We start from the raw sequence: 22,685 nt of genomic DNA on the forward strand, positions 1-22,685 counted from the left end.
GCTCTTTTTTTAATTAAATGTAAATCATATTACAGCCAGTGAATATAACAGCAATCATTCCAACATATTGTATAGAAAAATATTAAACAGATTACAATATGTAAAATATATATATAGCTACATACAAGAAATAAAATAATTAACAATAATAATGAAAAATAAAAGGTATGAGACAATCATACAAATAGCGTTGTGTTTTGCTTTACTATTAAAATAGAAAAGCATGGCGCTGTGTTTTCCTCGCGAGGACAGCTGCGCGTGACGTCACAGAGTCATCGGTCGTGCAAATAAATCGGTTTGGTGAAATGTAGTCTGACGTAGGCTGCTGAAGCTAACGGACCGATGTGAGCTCATTTCTGTAGTCGTGTATTAGTGTCTGTTTTCCCCGGTACACCAGGCGCTGCAGTCAGTCACGCACGCACGCAGCGCGTGGACGAGAGGACACCAGGCAGCGGCGGCATTAGCGCTATAAAGTGCGTTAAAACTCTCCGTGGCGCGCGCGAACGAGTAAATAACAGCCCGTTTTGAGCAGAGACTCGTCGAAAGCGCGAGCTAGCGGCGCAAATGGCTTTATAGGAGGGAATGTGTTCGCTGTCGCTGGGGGTAATGGGATCTGTGCGGTTATACGCGGCGTTAGAGCCAGACTGCAGCTGGGAGCTCGCTCCATTCTGCGGCTTATAATATAATCACCGGCCAGTCGAGATTTCAGGGGGTGTTCAAACACGTCGGGCTGCAGATGGGCTTTCATTTCGGTCTAATGAAGTAATTTGAAGCCCATACTTCAGTCCCCGAGCGTGTGATGATAGGAGACACAATGACGCTTTTGTCTCTTTTGGGTCGCATCATGCGTTATTTCTTGCTCAGGCCAGAGACCTTGTTTCTGTTATGTATAAGCTTGGCCCTTTGGAGTTACTTCTTCCACACGGACGAGGTGAAAACCATCGTCAAGTCCAGCCGGGATGCCGTGAAGATGGTGAAGGGAAAAGTGGCGGAGATGATGATGAACGACAGACTGGGCGGTCTGGACGTGCTGGACGCGGAGTTCTCCAAGACCTGGGAGTTCAAGAACAACAATGTAGCGGTGTACTCGATCCAGGGCCGCAGAGACCACATGGAGGACCGCTTCGAGGTGCTTACCGACCTGGTGAACAGGAGCCACCCTTCAATCTTTGCCATTTTTGACGGCCACGGCGGGGAGGTAAGAAGCGTGGGTGCTGATGAGAGTCTGAGTCAGGGCGAAAGCTTTACATACCAAAGACTTTGTATGTACTCCGTTTAGCGACTCGCGAAACGCTAATTTACTGGTAAAGGTGGAATTCTAAAAAGAACGTTCGGAGAACGTTGGAACCAAACATTGAGGGAACGTTCTGTGTTAGCTGGGGCGACCTTCAAAGGAGCAGTTAATGCAAAAATGTGTTTACTCACCCTCATGTTGTTTCAAACCCCTATTCCTGACTCTTTTTTTTATTTATTTATTATTTTTTTGGAACATGAAACGAAAGATTATGAAGTAAATTATGGACGTTTTGTACTGTACTGAACGCAGATGGGGGTGTAAGGCTCCAAAATGTAAACAAATCACCCTAAAAGTATCACAAAAGTGGGGCCTCTGAGCAGGTGCCTCAGTATGAAAGTGTGAATGTTTTTACATTTAAAGGAAAAGTTCCATAAAAATATCAAGCCTCCATAACCTTTTATTTTGCTCCTGGTGTAATTTTACTTCATACACATGAGTGAATGGTCTTTTGTCTTTGATGGGAAAAAAATAGGTCCTACAGATTTTGGAACATAAATAATGGGTGAGCTGTCCCTTTAAGATTGACTACTTTTAAGAGTTTATACATAAGTCATTAAGGTAAATTCACAGTTATTATAGTTAACTAAAACTGATACTAAAAGTATGAAAAAAAAAAGTTTTCAGCTAGTTGCAGAAGCAGCAGTTCTCATTTTAATTTAGTTTAACTTGATGTATTAAAATAAAACTGTATTTTTCTATTTTCCATTTTTGTTTTGAAGTCATTTCTGTTTCAAACTCAAAATTTTAATAAAAACTATAATATATACTATAGTGTCTCAGTGACACACAAATATTATTTGAGATTATCAGACCTGTTGGCTAACATGGGGTGCCCTTCTGGTTTTTGTTAGTGCCAAATTTTACCTTGTAGATGTTTTCTGTTTATTAGAAATTTGAGGTATTGTAGTAAATATATATTTTTTATATATATACTTTTATATCTTTTAGCCACACTGCTCCCTCAGTATCACACCATTGGTTGACCACAAGATTTACACCCCTTCAAAATACTTAAATGTTCAATTTTTTTATATTATTTTATTTAGTTATTTTAGTGTTATTATTATTATTGCATTGCTTACAAATATTAAATGACCTGAAAGTTATATGAGAACTCTAATGCAGCCAATTGAGATTCCCATGATACTTGTCTGGTGCATTCAGTCAGTTCCCCTTCCCCCCCAGACATCTGCTCCGGACCAGTCTGATTTCCCAGCCTGTATGGAGCACAGACAGATGTTCATTTTATCTTCTTCATTGTGCAGTAAAGCAGATGAATGCTGGTTGGCTTAATGTGTGAATGCCTTCAGAGATGCTCTTAAGCAATGAAATTAACCGCTCACAAGGTTTAAGGAGATCTGATAGATGTGGAAACCTATTAAAACCGCTCAGGAAGCTCTTTGAAGTTGGACTTTACAGATCAGCTATTTTCTTCAGCATTCTAGTCGGTTGTTTCTGCTCTCATGATAATTTAAGGAATGTCTAAACTCTATTTATAGTGCTATTTGTTTATACAAATGTCCAGGGGCCCTCCTGCTATCCAAGCAGTTAATAGATTAAAATGTGCCAACCTTCGGCCCCAGTATAAGGTCTTTTAATCTACATTATCTCCTCCCATAAATGTTTGCTGACCCAAACGTCCTGACATGAGTCTTATATGTACACTTGGCAAATTGATACCCGTACTGGCTGATTTTTCTGGTTGTGAAATGGAAAGGCCATGATAATTATTGCCTAAACTAAACTGTTAATGTTGGACACATCCACTCAAGTTTGTATTGCTACTGAATGTACATGTAGATGTAACGGTATGAAAAAAAAGTGTATTCTTTAGAGCAGTGTAATTCACACACATTTTACACTGTGCATCTGGGGTAAATTATGCTAGTGTTTCACAAGTTTTTAGCTAAGAACAAGTCTGTCAACCTTTTCTGGTTGAGGAGATGCTCTGTGGCATGACACTGTTCCCAATGGCACTAAAAACTCTTTCAGATGAGGAACTAGTAGCTGGAACACACAAGCACTTCTTGGCTAGTTTGCAAGAGAAGTGAAATTGCATATTGGTGCCATCTTTGGAGCATTAATCTTAATTGTCAACAATATTCATGATACTCTGCTATTTCATAAAGATTATTCGATTGATTCTAATACTGAGCACTTAACGCAGATTTTAGTCTGTTGTAGCTTTCAGTAAGATTTCTTTGGTCAAGAAATGTTCTTGAGCAGCAAATCATATTAGAATGATTTCTGAAGGATCATGTGACACTGAAGACTGTAATAATGATGCTGAAAAATCGGCTTTGCCATAAATAAATAAAAATATATTCAGAAAAAGAAAACGGTTATTTAAAATTGTAATAATATTTTACTGTTTCTGGTTTTACTGTATTTTTATGAAATAAATGCATTTCTATCTTCACCACAGCACCAGGCAGAGACGCAGAATAGCAACACTGTTACGTTTAATTATACATTTATTTTTAACAAGAAATTATAGAGGCAGTCTTTTCTAGCCTCCCACAATGTTCAGCGCATAAATCTGACACCAAACAACAGGAGGAACACCCCACCCAGTCACAACTCTGAGCCAATTTTTTTATTGACTTTTTAGGCTGCTTGCAATTAGTCATTTTTTTTAATCATTGTTCTCATGTTCATTTAGTACAGCTGTGAAAGGCTGTACTTGTTTTCTTGGGCGACAGCCAGCTGATTGAAACACCTCAGCAGCAGATAGACTTGATTGATGAACTCGTGATGGTCAAATAGTCAACAATCAATCATATTGTGGTTAAGATTTGCATGTGTAATCAACATGTAATGCAAATATAAGTTTGCAATGCAAATGTAAGTTCTGATTTAATATGTCAAAAGTAAAAACTAGGTCTGGAGTTTGATTAGGTCAGGGGGTCTGTTAAAAATACCCTGTTAAATAGACAGCCTTGTGTTTCATCATCTTTTGCCCTGTGGTGTCTGCTAATGAAGAGAGCTCCCGCTAACAATGACTAACACAGTTGGCCTAATCAACGCTTGACTTGCACATCCATTGCTCTTCCTCTATTCCCCAGCGGCCTGGTTTTCTGGTTATTGTAATCTTGAATTAGGCCTGGTAAATTGAGCTTTTAATTAGCGATGCTGGTACGAAAGTGTGAGTGTTGTGTCACCGATATATGAATTACTGTGCAGTCTTATAGGTGATAGGAGAATCCCATTAAAACATTATCAGGTCACATTTTATACATATATTTTAATGTTTTGAATATTTTTACATTAAATACTTTGTTTTTGGAATAAGTCTCTTATGCTCACCAAGGCTGCATTTATTTGAACAGTAAAAACAGTAATATTGTGAAATATTATTAATATTTAAAATAACTGTTTTCTATGTTTAAGGTGTAATTTATTCCTGTGATGCAAAGCTGAATTGTCAGCATCATTACTCTAGTCTTCTGTGTGACATGAACCTTTAGAAATCATTCTAATATGCTGATTTACTGATCATGAAGCATTTCCTATTATTAATATTGAAAACTGTTATATTTATTTGAAATAATGTTTTTTAAATCATTATAAATTTTATTAAATATTTATCGTCACTTTTGATCGATATAATTCACATCCTTGCTGAATAAGTGTAAATTGTTAAAAATAAATTACTGACCGTAAATTTATGAACAGTAATATATTGATAATGTATTTTTTGTAAGTATATTTATATTTTGCATCAACCTTCTGAGAAGTAAATGTAATGCAACAAATACGGCAATACCTTTGTTTATTTAAATGATATATATTGTTAACATTGTGGTAAGGAGAATTAGGGGTGAAAATGAGCTGAATAGTCATTAAAATGATGCCACAATGCAAAAAAAAAAATCTTAATGGTCTTAAAAACACTTTTTTTTTTAAATTAATTTAGATATTTCATGAGATTCACAGGAAAGAACTGACAGGGATACAGCCATATGTTTGAACACCGGTGCTTAACAGCAGTAATAAAGCCCTCATTGTGCTGGTGTGTGAATGAAGTCAAATGGACACGTGACTGTAGAGTGTGTTTGCGGTGGGAGGGTCTTGAGTGGATCGAGGTCACTGCGGGTCAACACCGCCCCACTGTCTTTGTTCCTGAGACACAATGATCAACATACTTTAAATAATTCCGATTGTGGCGACTGCAGAGAATTGTGCTATTGTCAGGTGTCATAATGACAGTAATTGTTATTGGCTAATATTAGCAGTATTGAGGATGCTACTTTACCCTTTTCAAATGGTAACTAACTACATTCAAGCCAAGCAGACAATATTGCATGCTTATAGTCTGGACTCATTTAGAGGACACAGAAATCAGCAATCCCCTATCTCTGATCTAAGCGTTGAAAGGCTCGACTGTGTGCTATTTACAGTTAAAATCACTGCCGTGTGCAAAGTGACCCTGAGCTATATCTGCTTATTCTGTAAGTGTTCTGCATTAGCGACGCTTCTGTGTAAATAATGCATCGGCTTCATCAGGAGGCTCCGCCGTGTATTTTCTGAAAAGCAGACTGTTGACCGGGAAGTGGCTTTGAAAGAGACTGCAGCGTTCTCTTGGCAGACAGGTATTATGTTTGCTTCTCTGGTTTCATCATTGTATTTATAGCGTGGCATTGCTGAGTCACTGTCAAAGGCTTAAAGTTGAAAACGCACAAGGCTGTAGTGTGAGCTGCTGAATGGAATCCAAACCGCTCTGACTGATGATGAGGAAACAGAGTTAGGAATGAAATAACGCTCTTTGACTCGCTATGTTTTGGTGATCTGGCAGCGTTTGGAAAGGGCACTCGCTCTCTAGAGACTTTGTCCCTTCATCTGTATTCTGCTGCAAACTCCATCTGGCTAGAGGTCTTAGGCCTCCTTTAAAGGGACAGTTCGCCCAAAAATGAATGTTCTGTCATTTACTCGCCCTCATGTCACTCCATACCTGTGTGACTTGCTTTCTTCTGCTGAACAAAAAATAAGATGAGCTGTTTATATGTAATATGATATGATAACTGTCATATCCATATATTTTCCAATCTTTTGACACTATCCTATCCTATTTTGGTTTCAGTATTGACCAAAACAATTGTGATTATGATTTTTGCCATAGTTGAGCAGCTGTAATTATGGTAATATGAAATCTTGAAGTAAAATATTATTTCTTTTGACATATTTTCACTAGAGCAGCCCACTTCGCTCATCTGCATTTCTTTCTTTGCTTGTCTTAAAGGTTTTCCACATTATTAACACCTTTAAGTTTTTCAGTTATCAGTAGAATTCCGAATGAACTTCATGAACATTAATTATAAATGCTGAAGTGTGACAGAAAGCGCGAGTTCCTCATTGTTTTTACTGTTTCTCGCAGGCAGCCGCTGATTATGTGAAGGCCCACCTGCCCGAGGCTCTGAAACAGCAGCTGCAGGCTTACGAGCGAGAAAAGAAAGACAGTCCTCTCTCCTATCCCGCCATCCTAGAGCAGCGCGTTCTGGCTGTGGACCGGGACATGGTGGACAAGTTCTCTGCCACCCATGATGAAGCAGGTGAGCAGTAGCGAGAGTGTTTTAGGCTGATATTATCTATGAGGTTTAGCTGACTGGAAACAGTAAACGATGCTGAATCCTTCTTTTGTCTTCAGGCACAACATGTTTGATAGCCCTGTTGTCAGACCGTGAGCTGACTGTGGCAAATGTCGGAGACTCTCGCGGCGTTCTCTGCGACAAGGACGGCAACGCTGTGGCCTTGTCACATGATCACAAGCCTTACCAGCTGAAAGAGCGCAAGCGGATCAAGAGAGCAGGTGAGGTACTATAGCCATAACTGATGATTTTTGTTGGCTTAATTTTGACACGTACAAAAAAATAAGTGCTTCAGCTACCAAAAAACCCAATTTAGAATTTATTTTCTTAGGGACATTTTATCATAAATGGTAAATGTAACCATGTACAGTAGCTGGTGTTGGTGGGGGAAAAAGCCATTCACGTATGAATCACGATTCTGTTTCTACCGATTCGTGAATTATGAATGAAGCTTACTACAACAACAGTTCCTATATCACTATCTTAACGAACAGAAAATAGACTTAAATCATGTCTATTTACTGACGCACGTCTCCTATGTGCACAGGTACATTTTACACATGAGAAGCACTTTCAAAAGTGTCGTGTAAAACATGCTGATGAATAAACATTCCTTTGATTCAGTTCGTCTCTTAACATCAGATTTTAATGATGCAAAAGGCATGCCTTTGCATTTTCTTTTTTTTTAATTTGACTAAAATAAAATTCAGCGTTTAGAACCTAATCTAAAATCAAATCTATGCATATATTGAATAGAAATGTGATTCAAAATCGAGAATCGTTTTTAATTGAATCATGACCCAAGAATCGATTTGAATCAAGTTGTGGGTCATTTTCAGAGGAGTTTTGCCACATTTATTCTTGGCCTTTTATAGACCGTTGTATCTTAAAGCATTTTTTATTTGCTTACACAGTATTTTAGCAGTATTTTTACTGCTCTTATTAATAAAATATTATTTTTATTTTATGAAATTACAAAAATTGAAAAAGCCAATTAAATATACTACTTTAGTAACTGTAGTACTATATTGGTGTATTTAATAATAATAATAATTAATGTGTGTTTAATTGTCATGTTTTTTTTGCCAATGTTGATATTTGAAATCACCAAAACAAACACGCCCCTACCCCAAAAGGGTCTCGCCCCACATATATGTAGCCTACGCAACCCAGGCAACGATTAGTTCTGTGAAACATAAGCCGAAATTACCTGGAATAATATGTCCCAGGAACTTTTTTTCCACCAGACCTGCTGCTGTCTGCGTTTCCATCGTGGTCTAAACTACCAAGAAGATTACTCAAATAGTCTGGTGACGTAACGTTAGGTCTGCACGCGTTTCTCAATACCAAGTATGCAAATTTCGGACTTGCATCCTCGGTAGTTCGGACTTCACGAGTTAGACTCGGGAGTGTGAATCCCGTGGAGGAACGATGCAAATCTGGTAATTCTGCAAAGAGCAGCGTACTTGATAACGTCAGTCAGCTCGCCTTGGCTGCTGCAATCTTCCTCACTGTATTTACAGATTAAACATATCAAACACTACTGCCTCTTTTCGTTTCATTTAAACATATTAATAGCCGCAGAAATGTAGTTCAGGGAATGTACATACATTACAATGAAACGAAATATTATATCAAACATTGCCCGTTTTCATTTTAACATAGAACAATAGAATAAAAGATTACCTGTTAGATTTACCCAAAACGAATGATATCTTATGTTTAACCACTACAGAGACATCAGAGCCAGCTGCACATGTCAGAAGGACTAAATAATTTTTCAGTGATTGGGCCTGCTGTTGTTGTAGGATTGCACTTGTGATACTTCACTGTGACTGCACTGTGTGAATGTAACACATCTGTGTGATCTCATCCATCAGGTGGCTTCATCAGTTTTAATGGTTCTTGGCGTGTGCAGGGCATCCTGGCCATGTCGCGCTCACTCGGTGACTACCCTCTCAAGAACTTGAATGTGGTCATCCCAGACCCAGATATCTTGACCTTTGACCTGGACAAGCTCCAGCCGGAGTTCATGATCCTAGCCTCCGATGGTCTGTGGGATGCGTTCAGCAACGAGGAGGCCGTGCGCTTTGTGCGGGAACGCTTGGATGAGCCACACTTCGGCGCCAAGAGCATTGTGCTGCAGTCTTTCTACCGCGGCTGTCCTGACAACATCACTGTCATGGTGGTGAAGTTCAAGAGCAGCTCTGGGAGCAAAACTGGAGAGTAGTTGGACTCGACCAATAAACAGCCTCCAGTGTCTTTCCATTAATGCATATTGCCAGAGGCTAGATGGTGTAATAAGAGGCAAACTTTTTTCTCACAATTACAATCAACTGTACAGAAACATATGCATGTGCAAACATGTGCATTCCCAGATTTTTTTTTTTTTTTTTTTTTTTGGTGTGTGCCAAATGGACACTTTATGGAACATTTATTCTGTAATTACTCCTTTTTCAAGTCCTTACTCTGTAAAGATGATGTATCCTGGCCTTCCTTAATCAGAGCCATATTATTTGTGAAACAGCAATTGGCATAAATGGTAGAAGGACATGTATTGCCTTGAAGATGCACTCGTAGTGTTTTGTTCAGGAGACATGCATAAATATCATAACTTTTATTATTTTTGTTTCTTTTTCTTGTTTTTGTGAATTAAAGAGCTGATGAAACCGTATCTGGCTCTTGAATTTGGATGTGCATGATCCATTCATATCAGTTCAGGGCATTAATGCCAATTTACACCGGTGCTGCTCATCGGTTAGTTTAAAAGAGGGTGGAATAAGGTTGTGTTAGATTAAGAATGTTACACTTTGATTAAATTTCATAATGGGTCTATGTCCCATTCATTCTCAGAGATTCTAGTCATTCCTGCTCATTCAAGTCACTGTTTTAATGGTTATATGAATACAGAAGTGGCCGGATTGAAGGTAGAATGTAATGGAATTTGTCAAGACTGTTGAATTAATACTGGCAAACTGTCCTCCAACTTTCCTTCTAGTTTACTGATAAAATTGGCACCAGCCCCGATCTACACAAAGGTTTCTTGCACTATGTGAAATGTATGTGGGAGAATAAAGCGATAAATAAATCTAACAAGTCAAAGCTGATATTGCTCATCTTTGCTCTTTTTGATAAGTTATATATATATATATATATATATATATATGTGTGTGTGTGTGTGTGTGTATATGTTAGTGTGTGCATGCTCAAGCTTGGCCCCAGTATGATTTTTTTTTTTTTTTAAGAAATTAATATTCAGCAGGGAAACATTAAATTGACCATGACAGCAGAGACAAAAAAAACTTTTAAATAAATGCTGCTCTTCTGAACATTCTATTCAACAATAAAAAAGCTAAAAATAGTTTCACAACTGTTTTCAACAAGAAATGTTGCTTTGAGCAGCAAATCAAATCTGCATATTAAAAGGATTTCTGAAGGATCATGTGACTGAAGACTGCATAATGCTGAAAATTCAGCACAGGAATAAATTACATTTTAATAAATATATATTTTTTATATATATCTATATATATATATATATATATATATATATATATATATAAAATTTCTATCAACTGACCTCTATAAATTGACCTCTATCAATTACTTTATATACAGTATATACGAAGAGTTCATTTGCAAAAAACAGATAACTCAGTTTTTAACAATTCTCAAAAATCATGTTTTTTCATTGTGCATTCCAATTCATTTCAAACTGCATTAGGGTTATTTTGATTAGGTTAAAAAATACAGCTAACTAACACAATAAAACAGTAAAAACATGAAAGCATAATAAAAAACAAAATTTTAGAAACGTTTTAAAAAATGTATGTCTTTGCAAATAAACTCTTCATTATATATATATATATATATATATATATATATATCCGGGGCGTTTCCTCCGAGGAGGCAAAGGAGGCAGTGTCTCCTCAAAAAATTGAATGAGAAAATCTATATTACAAACATAAATCGCAAATATTACTAAATATGGCATTAAAAGTATAAAAGTCACTCGTTTTTTATAAAGTAACGCTGTCCAACAGCGACACCCACAGGTAAAGTTACAGCAGAGGCTTGCCTCCCTTCGGCCCATAGACTTAATAAACCCTGCGTCCCAATGTGCACACTATCCACCCTGTCTGCCCTAAATAGTATTGAAAATTACTATCACATAGAATTTAGTATGGATAGTGTGCACATTGGGGCGCAGGGACAGAGACCCTAAACCGTTCCGTGACTGTTCTGGAGGCTCATTGAGATGAATGGAGGAAAGTCACGTGAGAGGAGGCAAACTGCCTTTTTTTATTACACTATAAGGTATATTACATATATTTATTTAAATAGTTTTTTCTATTTATCAACTGGGGAAATGCTCCTGTTACCTCTATCAATTACTTTGTTGTAATTAATTCCATATATATCCATTAAGTAAAGTCGTGACGTATTGTCAAGTATGGTGACCCATACTCGAAATTGGTGCTCTGCGTTTAACCCATCCAAGTGCACACACACAGCAGTGAGTAGTGAACAAATGCACACACACACACACACACACACCGTGAACACACACCCAGAGCAGTGGGCAGCCATGCTGCGGCGCCCGGGGAGCAATTGGGGGTTCGGTGCCTTGCTCAAGGGCACCTCAGTCGTGGTATTGAGGGTGGAGAGAGCGCTGTACATTCACTCCCCCCACCTACAATCCCTGCCGGCCGGGGACTCGAACCCGCAACCTTTCGATTACGAGTCCGACTCTCTAACCATTAGGCCACGACTTCCCATTAAAATAAATGTGAAGCATTTTAAACAGGTTCATGGTTTATAAGGGTTTCAATTTTGGTACGTTTAAAAACACATAGCCTATTAATATAGATGAGTCATTCCACAAAACCGGTACGATTTGGGCTTAAACCAAAATATATTACTTTTATGAACACCCCACAGCATTAATGACATATTTAACTTCCTGAAAAACATATTTTCCCACCTCAGGCATAAAATCCCTATTATTATTGGTCATTATTTTAAGATATGGGCGCTATTAATCTTCAACCCCGTTATGGACACTATGGGAGCTCTCTGAATATGATCATAAAATGTATTTGCAATGAAATCAACATTTTCCTATTAATCAGATGTCCCTCACACTAATTCAGTATTTGCAAATATAAAAGTTACATAAAATCTTACACTTTTGTATGGAAGTTCTAAGCGGCCATGCATTATTATAATTTTTCTGTCTTGTTTTCTCGTGATCACGACTTAACGAGTTGTTTTGTCGTTATCACGACTTAATTTTCTCGTGATCTCGACATAACGAAAGTTGTTGATCTCAACGTAAAAAACGTTTTCTCACGACGTGATTGTAGCTATTCTGAGAAAATCAGGGTCGCTATATTGTCTTCGACGATAAAGTTGCAGACCCGACAGATCCTTCTCAAGTGTCGAACACTTATGTGTAAGTCGTCAATCACTGACAGACACAGAGCTATTTCCGTTTGAGTGAGTCCCTGATCAAAGTAAAAGCGAATACGATCATCCATGATGCTGCGATGATGCTGCTTCTATAGCATTTTCTCATGCCGAATACACAGAGAAAATTAAGTCGTGATAACGACAAAACAACTTTCGTTATGTCGAGATCACGAGAAAATTAAGTCGTGATAACGACAAAACAACTCGTTATGTCGAGATCACAAGAAAATTAAGTCGTGATAACAACAAAACAACTTTCGTTATGTCGAGATCCCGAGAAAATTAAGTCGTGATCACGAGAAAACAACTTTCGTTATGTCGAGATCACGAGAAAATTAAGTCGTGATAACGACAAAACAACTTTCGTTATGTCGAGATCACGAGGAAATTAAGTCGTGATAACGACAAAACAACTCGTTATGTCGAGATCACGAGAAAATTAAGTCGTGATAACAACAAAACAACTTTCGTTATGTCGAGATCACGAGAAAATTAAGTCGTGATAACGAGAAAACAACTTTCGTTATGCCGAGATCACGAGAAAATTAAGTCGTGATAACGACAAAACAACTCGTTATGTCGAGATCACGAGAAAATTAAGTCGTGATAACAACAAAACAACTTTCGTTATGTCGAGATCTCGAGAAAATTAAGTTGTGATCACGAGAAAACAACTTTCGTTATGTCGAGATCACGAGAAAATTAAGTCGTGATAACGACAAAACAACTTTCGTTATGTCGAGATCACGAGAAAATTAAGTCGTGATAACAACAAAACAACTTTCGTTATGTCGAGATCGCGAGAAAATTAAGTCGTGATAACGACAAAACAACTTTCGTTATGTCGAGATCACTAGAAAATTAAGTCGTGATCACGAGAAAACAACTTTCGTTATGTCGAGATCACTAGAAAATTAAGTCGTGATAGCGACAAAACAACTTTTGTTATGTCGAGATCACGAGAAAATTAAGTCGTGATCACGAGAAAACAACTTTCGTTATGTCGAGATCACTAGAAAATTAAGTCGTGATAGCGACAAAACAACTTTCGTTATGTCGAGATCACTAGAAAATTAAGTCGTGATCACGAGAAAACAACTTTCGTTATGTCGAGATCACTAGAAAATTAAGTCGTGATAGCGACAAAACAACTTTTGTTATGTCGAGATCACGAGAAAATTAAGTCGTGATCACGAGAAAACAACTTTCGTTATGTCGAGATCACTAGAAAATTAAGTCGTGATCACGAGAAAACAACTTTCGTTATGTCGAGATCACTAGAAAATTAAGTCGTGATAGCGACAAAACAACTTTTGTTATGTCGAGATCACGAGAAAATTAAGTCGGATTAAGTGAAATTAAGACAGAAAAATTATAATAATGCATGGCCGCTTAGAACTTTTGTTCTTTTGCTATACTAAAGCTTGAAATAGATTTTTTTTGTGACAGCAACCTCTTTTTGACCATTTTTGATCAAATAAGTGGGTTAACTTCAGAATTTGAACTAAAATCAGTATTCTTATGATTGCTCTGAACATTTCAGACTGGGTTCAACAAACATTAAATTACTTTTTCATAAACTTAAAAAAATAATGAATAAAAATGTAGGTGTAACGGGGCTGAGACTAGGGTAACGGGGTTGAAGAGACAAATACAGCTTAGCATATAAATAGTTGTTTTTACTCAAATTCGCTGTACGATTTTCTATAAACACTGTATTTCATTATGTGACCAAGAAAGACAACAGATATAAATTGCAATTGAACTGAGTTTTATTAACCCGACTGCAGGAAAAACAACAATAACATAGTATACATTAGAAGATTATAAATTGACTGAATAGGTCATCATAATAAAACATATAACTTGCGTGGCATTCAATATCTGGCCCACATCAAGATCTCCACATGGAGATTTCAAAGCCTCATCAAAGCCTTTGCCATGACACTCAAAATTGAGCTCAGATGCATCCTGTTTCCACTGATCATCCTTGAGATGTTTCTACAACTTGATTGGAGTCTACTTGTGGTAAATTCAGTTGATTGGACATGATTTGGAAAGGCAAACACCTGTCTATATAAGGTCCCACAGGTAACACTAAATGTCAGCGCACAAACCAAGCCATGAAGTTCAAGGAATTGTCTGTAGACCTCTGAGACAGGATTGTATAGATCTGGGGAAGGGCACAGAAAAATGTCTGTAGCACTGAAGGGTCACAGAAGCATGTAGTCTCTGTTACCCTTAATGGAAGAAGTTTGAAACAACCAGGACTCTTCCTAGAGCTGGCCAAACTGAGCAACTGATGGAGAAGGGCCTTGGTTAGACTGGTGACCAAGAATCTGAACATCCTCCATCTCCATGATCATACGTGGAGATAGGAGAAACCTACAGAAGGACAAGCATCACTGCAACACTCCACCGAACTGGGCTTTATGACAGTGTGGCAAAACTCAATCCTCTCCTCAGCGAAGACACATGAAAACACACTTGGCATTTGCAAAAAACAACCAAAGAACCTCAGACTACCTCAGGCAAGATTTTCTGGCCTGATAAACCTCAATTTCAAGCATCGTGTTTGAAGGAAACCAGCTCTGCTCATCACCTGCAAAGTACCATCCCCAAAAGTAAAGTGTGCTGGAAACAGCCTCATGCTGTGGGGGTATTTTTCAGAGGCAGGGACTAAGGGACTCGTCAGAGTAGAAAAAAAGCTCAGTGCACCAAAATATTGATATAGCATTAATGATAATGATTCTCAGACTAGGCAGAAGGTTCAAGTTTAAATTGTTTTATATAGAACATATAAAACAGCCACAAAAATCACAACTACACAATTGAACAGGGTCTCGCCCTATAAAATAAGTAAATAGATATTAAAAACACAAGAGCGACAAAATATAAACCCAAAAAAACTAAGCAAAAACAGAGAAAAAAAAAAATTATAAGCCAGAGAGAACCGATATGTTTTTAGGAGAGATTTGAAAGTGGACCGAGAAGGTGCGAGTCTGATCTCTAAAGGGAGGCTATTCCATAACTGCGGCCCAACCACAGAGAAAGCTCGATTCCCCTCTACATTTATATTCACCTTCCAACAGGACAACAACCCTAAGCATATAGGAGCACTAGCATAACAAAGGAGTGGCTACGGGACAAGTCTGTGAATGGAGAGATCTGAAAACCGATGCTCCCCATCCAACCTGATGGAGCTTGAGAGGTCTTGCAAAGGGAGAAACCGTCCAAAAATAGATGTGCCAAGCTTGTAGCATCATACTCAAAAATACTTTATGCTGTAATTGTTGCCAGAGGTGCTTCAACAAATTCTTGAGCCAAGGCTGTGAATACTTATGTACATGTGATTTTTTTTTTTTTCTGTTTTTATTTATTTATTTTTTAACAAATTTGCAAAGATTTAAAAAAACACTGTTCACGTTGTCATTATGGGGTATCGTTTGTAGAATTTACTTAATTTAATGAGATATGAAAATCTAGGCAGAACACACACACACACACACACAGCTTTAACATGGACATTACTACATTCAACATATGCATGTGGTATAAGATTCTTGATCAAATATAATAATTCATTTAAATTACTGGATAGCTTCAGAACCAAAGTGTTAAAAACACAACTCCATCACAATCTCACCACCCCGTTATGATCAAATAAGTAACAGGATTGAGTGTGACGGGGTTGTCATTTTTTGGTTCAAAACGGACCCATGCATGATATTAAGAAATCACGTATATTGTTAAAACAACAAAGATCATTTTCACAAGTAATCATTGTCTATCTTTATTTGATGTAACGTGGTTGAGTCGTTAAGCTAGACAATCACCATATCACAAATTAATATTGTTTTATTAAGAAGGTGGTAACTTGCCTATGTCTGCTGCTCACAATGTTGTTCAGAAGGGTTATCATTAACAGAAAGTGACATCATATGTCACATAAGAAGAGAATGATTTGTGTAACGGGGTTGAGGGGTTACTGAGGTATGGAACTAAAAAATATGATTTTGATGAATAATCATGCATTTACTTACCAAAAAAAACATTACCAGCAAAAAAGCACAGATAGATATTTATGAGAATAGCAAAATGTATGGATTTTTTCTAATTGTATTATTAATATCCCAAGTAGGCCTACACTTTCATAGAAGGCCATGAGGGACATGACAAAATTGGTGGTGTCGACTGAAAAAAACAAGATCATTTCTAATATATAGATCAAATGTATGTCATGTTTTTAAACCTTATTAAAGGAGACATTTCAATTAATACAAAAAAAATTTAAAAATAGATTTTGGTGACCCAATAGATAAAATACACTAAAAAAGGTCAGAGGGACTCAAATCGTACCGGTCTCGTGGTATGACTCTATATTATATTAATATAGGCATAGACCAGAAAAAACGTGTGTAAGCGCACAGATTGTGAGGCAAATAATAAGCGTATGATATGACGCTTTGCTGTCTGCATTCTTCCTGATCTGACAGACAGACTGATGTATTTTCACAGGTCCAGCCGCGGTAACCTTACACTGCAGCGCCGTGTCCGAGCTTAACGGGGACGCGCTGCCAGATGCCTGGCGGTCCATCGTGACAACCGGGGCCAGGTGTAAAGCCCCAGAATAGCACCAGCATTGTTGAGTCCAGTAGACTATTAAAGCCCCTATCGCGCCTGAGTAAGCCTTCTATAAGTCTGCGCTTACTCACTCTTCCTGGATCTGACGCCCAGTAGTTCAGTGGTGGTCGAACATATAAATGCACGTTTGCGCTCAGTCTTAGCACGACTTCACGAGACACCCAGCGGCCTACATTTCAAGCACTTTTCCACGCACAAAAATGGGTCAGTGTAGTTCAAGGACATCCGAGCAGTTTAACGAGTTCACGTCACTTACAACAAAGTTGTGTGAAAAACGCACTCCCGGCTCTTCGCAAGAGAAATGGAGAGCGGACGCCTTTCAGGGCGAAGCGGCATTGGAGAGACGGCGCCGCGGCTGCGGGACTCACGACGACTGCTCCGGGCTGGTCTTTGTGGCAGATCCAACCGGTGGGGTGTGGATAGACGAAACCCTCGGGAGACAAAGGTGAACCTGTGGATGTGAAGTTGGGGTCGTTGTTCTTGTTTTTCCCTGAAATCCATCCTGAGGTCTCGACAATGTCAGCAGTGCTGGAAGGATTGAGATGGGATTCTTGGATGTCTGAGGGGCACTTTAAACTTTTTTTGCTTGGTTTCCATTAACTGAAATGGATTTATTTGAAGAGTTTTTCCAAGACATTTATTGTCACTTACTGCCTGGTCATGGTCACACATGTCATATGGTCAGTTGTTAAATGTAATGGGAAACCCATGGTTAATTTCTTTAAACTTAGTCACATATCTCAGGGCAACAGTCTTAACAGAACTTATTTCATGTCTATTTATGTTTATTTTGCGAGGGTTCAATTTTCAAGTTCCTACTTCATGTGTCAAATGACATTCTTTACTTTCTTTAGGATCTTCAGCCATTTTGAACATATATGTGACATGGGAATCCATGAAAGAGATTTTAATTTTGTTTTATCATGGAATATTTTGTTTAAATGTGTACATTAAAGTACAGGACAGATAAATTAAGCAGAACTCCGTTCAAGGCATTCTTAGCATATCATTTGGGAGGTGTCCTGCAATACTTTGACCCATTAATCATACAGCACTATGCAGATAAGCTAGATATCACTGAGTAACGCAGACGCCATCTTAAGTAAACTCACATTTGTTGAGAGAACACAGTGAGAAACTTTGGTGTTCGTCTACATCTGACATATACAATGGGGCATTCAGGATCCAGACACAAACCTGAAGCCCGTATCCTCCTCTTAGGGCTTGACGGAGCTGGAAAATCAACACTTCTTTACAAATTGAAGTACAATGAGGATTTCCACACGGTTCCTACAACTGGATTCAATGTAGAAATGATCGAAGCGAAGAACAGGGACAAAATCCTCCTGACCGTGTGGGACGTTGGAGGGCAGGTTAAGATGCGAGCTCACTGGAGGAACTTTTACCAGGACACAGCTGGAATTGTGTTTGTTGTGGACTCTTCTGATATTAAGCGTCTGGATGAGTCCAAGAGTGTGCTGGAACAGACCTTAAAGAGTGACCACCTCAGGGGACTTCCGGTAGTGGTTCTAGCCAACAAGCAAGATATTGAAGGAGCTGCAACGGTAACAGAGATCACAGAGCAGTTTAACCTGAGAAAGAGTTGCAGTGAACGAGACTGGTTCATTCAGCAGTGTTCGGCGCTGACTGGAGCGGGTCTGGTGGACGGCTTCAGACGAATGGCACACCTGGTGAAAATGACACCCGAGGACAACATCAAAGAGACTGAAGTATATAAGATCAAAATCGGTTGGGTCAATGAAGAATTAGTGCACATGGTAACCACTTTTTATGGAAGGTTATGTACACAATGCTACTAAATTTGGATAGTTCACATGTTATGAACTAAGTGAAAAAGTACTAAAAGATAGAAGTTACTCAGGTCAAATGAATTTTCAAATTCATTATAGTAAACAAGATTTTAAAAAAGTCTGTAATGAAGTAAATGCCCATAAAAACAGCAAAACCTGTTAACCACACTTACAAAAAGTTCTGGAAATTAGTTCTATACTAGTTGTTCAGAATCATGTGAACCGAATGGGAAATTGAATAATAAGGAAGCATAAAAATGTCTAAATATAACCTTGAACTAATTGAAGGCATGCTGTAAAGTACTATTACATCTTTTAAAGGTACAATTTTTATATATATAAAACCGACTTAGTAACCAGACTTTAAGACTATAAACAATCGTGAACTGAATAGTTGACAAAAAAAAAAAAAAAAAAAAAAAAAAAGGCACCAAATGTTACGGGAGTTATAATTCATATGTGTCTGGAAATAAAGAACATTTTGTAATTTCTTTGAAAAACTTAAACAGTTAAGATGTATGAATTTTAGTGCATGAACATGCTCGTGTGACCACAGCATTTGCAGTAATGACAAGGACCAAGATGAGATGTTCTACAATTTATTTTTAGAAAAGGTCACGTTGTCGGTTTCCATTTTTTCCTCTTGTGTTTGTTTTTCTTATGCGGAGGGTCACCGTTCAAACCCACTCCCCTCTTCTGAACTGAAAAGATCAGAAGCATTAAGGAACAGGCCCTTCTCTAATGGACTGAAGCTTTTGGTCTCTCGATCGGTTTTTAACTCCAGCTCATCCATCACGGGACTCGTCTCGGTCGAGTTGAATAAGAGCTCCAGCTCCTTAGCGACAGATGCAGAGGGGACCTCAGCTGGGCCGGACTGTGGGTACCTAGTTGATTGGGTTATGGTTTCTTGCTTTGGGATCAGAAACAAAGGACCTAATGTGGCAAGCTTGCTCCAGTCTGTTATAAAAGGAGAAGGGCGTTTAAGTGCCATATAACTTTAATAAAAACAGTTGAATGAAACATTAAAAATGTGAAAACCTTTGTTCGAGTCTGTTCCTCTCTTCGACACACCACTGGCATATTGACTTGAATGTAGGAGAGCTCTAAATGGTTCCAATGACTGACCAGGTCTCACGTTATAGAAACTGGCCAATCTTTGTTTTGGGGCCAGATAGGGCTGCTTGACAGGAGGGGCTAGTGTGACGTGGAAAGGCTGGATTGGTTCTGGCTCGGCTGCAGCTCGGTCGGATGGCTCACAGGTGTTACACACCTCGTCTCCTCCATCCACAGACTGCCACCTGCAACATCCACAGGGATCTTACATAAAGAGCAACTGGTTTATACAAAAGACTTTATAAAAGCCAGTCATTACCTTCCATCAATAAAAGAACATGCTCGATTCTGAGAGCTCACAGGATACGCAGCAGGGATAGCTTTTAGGTTACATGTGATGAATACCTGTTTCAAATAAAACCAGGATGCATTGCAGAGTTAGATTACGCAGACAAATAGTCTGCAAACCCAAAAGTTATCATTTACTCATCCTCATGTTGTTTCAAACCTGTACGCGACATGGCATTTTAAAGGTTTTTGATACATGAAGTAGAAAAAAAAATATATATATAAATAAAAAAAAAAGTCACATAGCATTTCTCAATCTTTGCCAACCTTCATTCCTGGGTGAACAATCCTTTCAATTAACCTTCATTTCTGCTCACCAAGTTGCTGGTCAATTTGTAGAATCTGAAGGCATCCAGTTGCAGGTTTAATTTGCTGCCTTGGCTCCTCGGCAAGAACTTGGAGCGAGAGTACAAACTCCTACTGTCTGCAAGACATCTGAAAGCAGTCTACATGATTAGAGCTTCCTTTCCAGAAGTTCAAAATGCTCAATTCAAGTGTACAAACAACCCGGTAATGCGTTTCTCAGTGCCAAGACCAGCAAACAGTTCTTGCATAACACTTTCTACATCCCTTTGGATACTTACTCGTTTTTACTACAGGACCAGTATTGGTAATTTTAAGAGTTTAAATCTAATGGATGCAGTAATCAATTAAAGTCTGACAAACTAACAAAACTCACCCATGATAATCCACAAAAGAATATTTGATGTCGCTAGGAACCACGCCATAAGTTGGTGTAGCCACACACCAGTCAATATACAGGAGGAGGGGGAAGTGATTGGCCAAGGTAACCGATGCTTGAAGGTGTATCGCATCCCCAAGGAAATAGATGTTTGAGCCCCTCTCATACTGCCAATCATCTTAAATAAAGTTAAATAAACTGTTAAATAATTCTGAAGCAGAATGTGGTGAATTTAAAAACTGTACCATTCATCAGTCGGAGATGAAAGTCCAGAAAATCTGCGGCAGAAACAGTGGAAGCAAATGGGATCCAAGTGGGTGCCACTGCCGCACTGTCAACACCGTACCGCCTTAAGAGGATGTAAAAGTAGTTAAAGCTAAAATTAATCCAAAATGTAGAAATCTGAGGTTTGTCAGCGTACCTCCGGTATTGGCACTGAACAGGTATAACCGCACCTTCCTGGCGAAGTACACCATCAGGAGATGGTAGAGGGGAGTACACAACGACATTTGAATATATTACAGAGTCTCCAGTTACCTGAGAACACAAAATTAAACATGCATGCGTTTGTGAACCATTTACCAAAGTTTACAAGCATCACTTAACAGTGGTTCCCTGTTCTTTGAGGCCTGCCAAACTAGTCGCCTACTAGTCTTCCAGTTAGACTAAGTGACGAGCAAAGACTCGAAGAAAACCACCAGAAAGCAGTTTTGTGGCCAGTTAATACAGGACATTTTTCAACAGAATACCCATCTGTAAAAGGTCTTTGAACTTACAGACAGTTTGGTTCCACAGTCTCTGAAATAAGCAAATATGGTCAACTGTGATCCTCCAGTTTGCACAGCTCCACATGATGCTGATGGGGAACCCAGCCACAGCTCCTCAGCATAGACTGGAAACCCCGACGCAAACAGGTCTATGTTCATCACGACCTCTATAGCATCTTCATGGCAGTACACGGACACAGTTTTCTGACGCCTCTGTGGAATGGGGTCATTTGTTTTAGGCGGAATCACGGCCTGATACTGATTGCTCAACAGCTGCTGGCTTGCCAAAGGCCCTCCTTGCTGGAATGTATGAGGATAACATTCAGTGAGCAGGGGCGTCATACAAAAGACAGCAATACACCATGTTAACATCCTACTTAACCACATCTCGCCAGCTAAATAATTAAATCAGAAACACAAAAACCAGCTTATCGATGATGCAAACACAACACCACGTAGGTCGCCGTTTTTAACATGGATTAATGATGAAGGCTTTTTATTCCAGCATTACCTGCCTAATCACTCACCCAAACCACATGCACCTGATTTCTATTCTTTCAGACCAATTAGGTTCCATGAATATATTTAGAAGCAATGAGGTTGCTGCACCTGTGCGTACGATATGAGGCTTATTTAAAATATTTAAGAACTTTATGAAATCTATTTAGATTTTTTGAACTTCGCATGCAATGCAACAAATGATCTTTTAAATGTTCATTTTTAAAAACAGATATTCCATGGAAACCCCAAATTTGTAATTGTTCAACTAAAAAAGCACACTTAAAATGCAGTTTTAGGTGGAGTAATGCATGCCACACTGCTTGCAACAAACTGGCGATAACCATTTTATGATATACATCTATGGAAATTATGAATTCCATTGGGGAAGTCGTGGCCTAATGGTTAGAGAGTCGGACTCGTAATCCAAAGGTTGCGGGTTCGAGTCCGCGGCCGGCAGGGATTGTAGGTGGGGGGAGTGAATGTACAGCGCTCTCTCCACCCTCAATACCACGACTGAGGTGCCCT

General features: G+C 38.6%; 3 protein-coding genes across 3 annotated transcripts; 2 read left to right on the forward strand and 1 right to left on the reverse strand.

Annotated features, from left to right (window-relative positions):
• Positions 1 to 266: 266 nt before the first annotated feature.
• On the forward strand, positions 267 to 9,988 carry LOC306846050 (protein phosphatase 1L). The gene is made up of 4 exons (XM_079379131.1): positions 267 to 1,198; positions 6,672 to 6,846; positions 6,942 to 7,103; positions 8,763 to 9,988. The coding sequence occupies exons 1-4, from the start codon at positions 800 to 802 to the stop codon at positions 9,110 to 9,112; spliced, it is 1,086 nt and encodes a 361-aa protein (XP_079235257.1). The 5' UTR covers positions 267 to 799; the 3' UTR covers positions 9,113 to 9,988.
• Positions 9,989 to 17,098: 7,110 nt separating this feature from the next.
• LOC306845991 (ADP-ribosylation factor-like protein 14) lies at positions 17,099 to 19,202 on the forward strand. Its single transcript, XM_079379029.1, has one exon. The coding sequence runs from the start codon at positions 18,168 to 18,170 to the stop codon at positions 18,816 to 18,818; it is 651 nt and encodes a 216-aa protein (XP_079235155.1). The 5' UTR covers positions 17,099 to 18,167; the 3' UTR covers positions 18,819 to 19,202.
• A 192-nt stretch (positions 19,203 to 19,394) lies between these two features.
• zp3b (zona pellucida glycoprotein 3b) lies at positions 19,395 to 22,001 on the reverse strand (the record flags this gene model as incomplete). Its single annotated transcript, XM_079379943.1, has 8 exons — positions 19,395 to 19,766; positions 19,848 to 20,107; positions 20,182 to 20,267; positions 20,528 to 20,645; positions 20,890 to 21,070; positions 21,138 to 21,241; positions 21,314 to 21,429; positions 21,669 to 22,001. The coding sequence occupies 8 exons, from the start codon at positions 21,999 to 22,001 to the stop codon at positions 19,480 to 19,482; spliced, it is 1,485 nt and encodes a 494-aa protein (XP_079236069.1). The 3' UTR covers positions 19,395 to 19,479.
• Positions 22,002 to 22,685: the final 684 nt, after the last annotated feature.

This window comes from Barbus barbus (assembly GCF_936440315.1).
Source record: "Barbus barbus genome assembly, chromosome: 26".
Taxonomy (NCBI): domain Eukaryota; kingdom Metazoa; phylum Chordata; class Actinopteri; order Cypriniformes; family Cyprinidae; genus Barbus; species Barbus barbus.

Bases quoted from the DNA above. Each gene is read 5' to 3' on its own strand.
- LOC306846050 (XM_079379131.1), top strand. From the start codon at position 800: ATGATAGGAGACACAATGACGCTTTTGTCTCTTTTGGGTCGCATCATG. The intron at 1,199-6,671 runs GTAAGAAGCGTG...TGTTTCTCGCAG, and splicing joins TTGACGGCCACGGCGGGGAG to GCAGCCGCTGATTATGTGAA. The intron at 6,847-6,941 runs GTGAGCAGTAGC...TTTTGTCTTCAG, and splicing joins TGCCACCCATGATGAAGCAG to GCACAACATGTTTGATAGCC.
- LOC306845991 (XM_079379029.1), top strand. From the start codon at position 18,168: ATGGGGCATTCAGGATCCAGACACAAACCTGAAGCCCGTATCCTCCTC.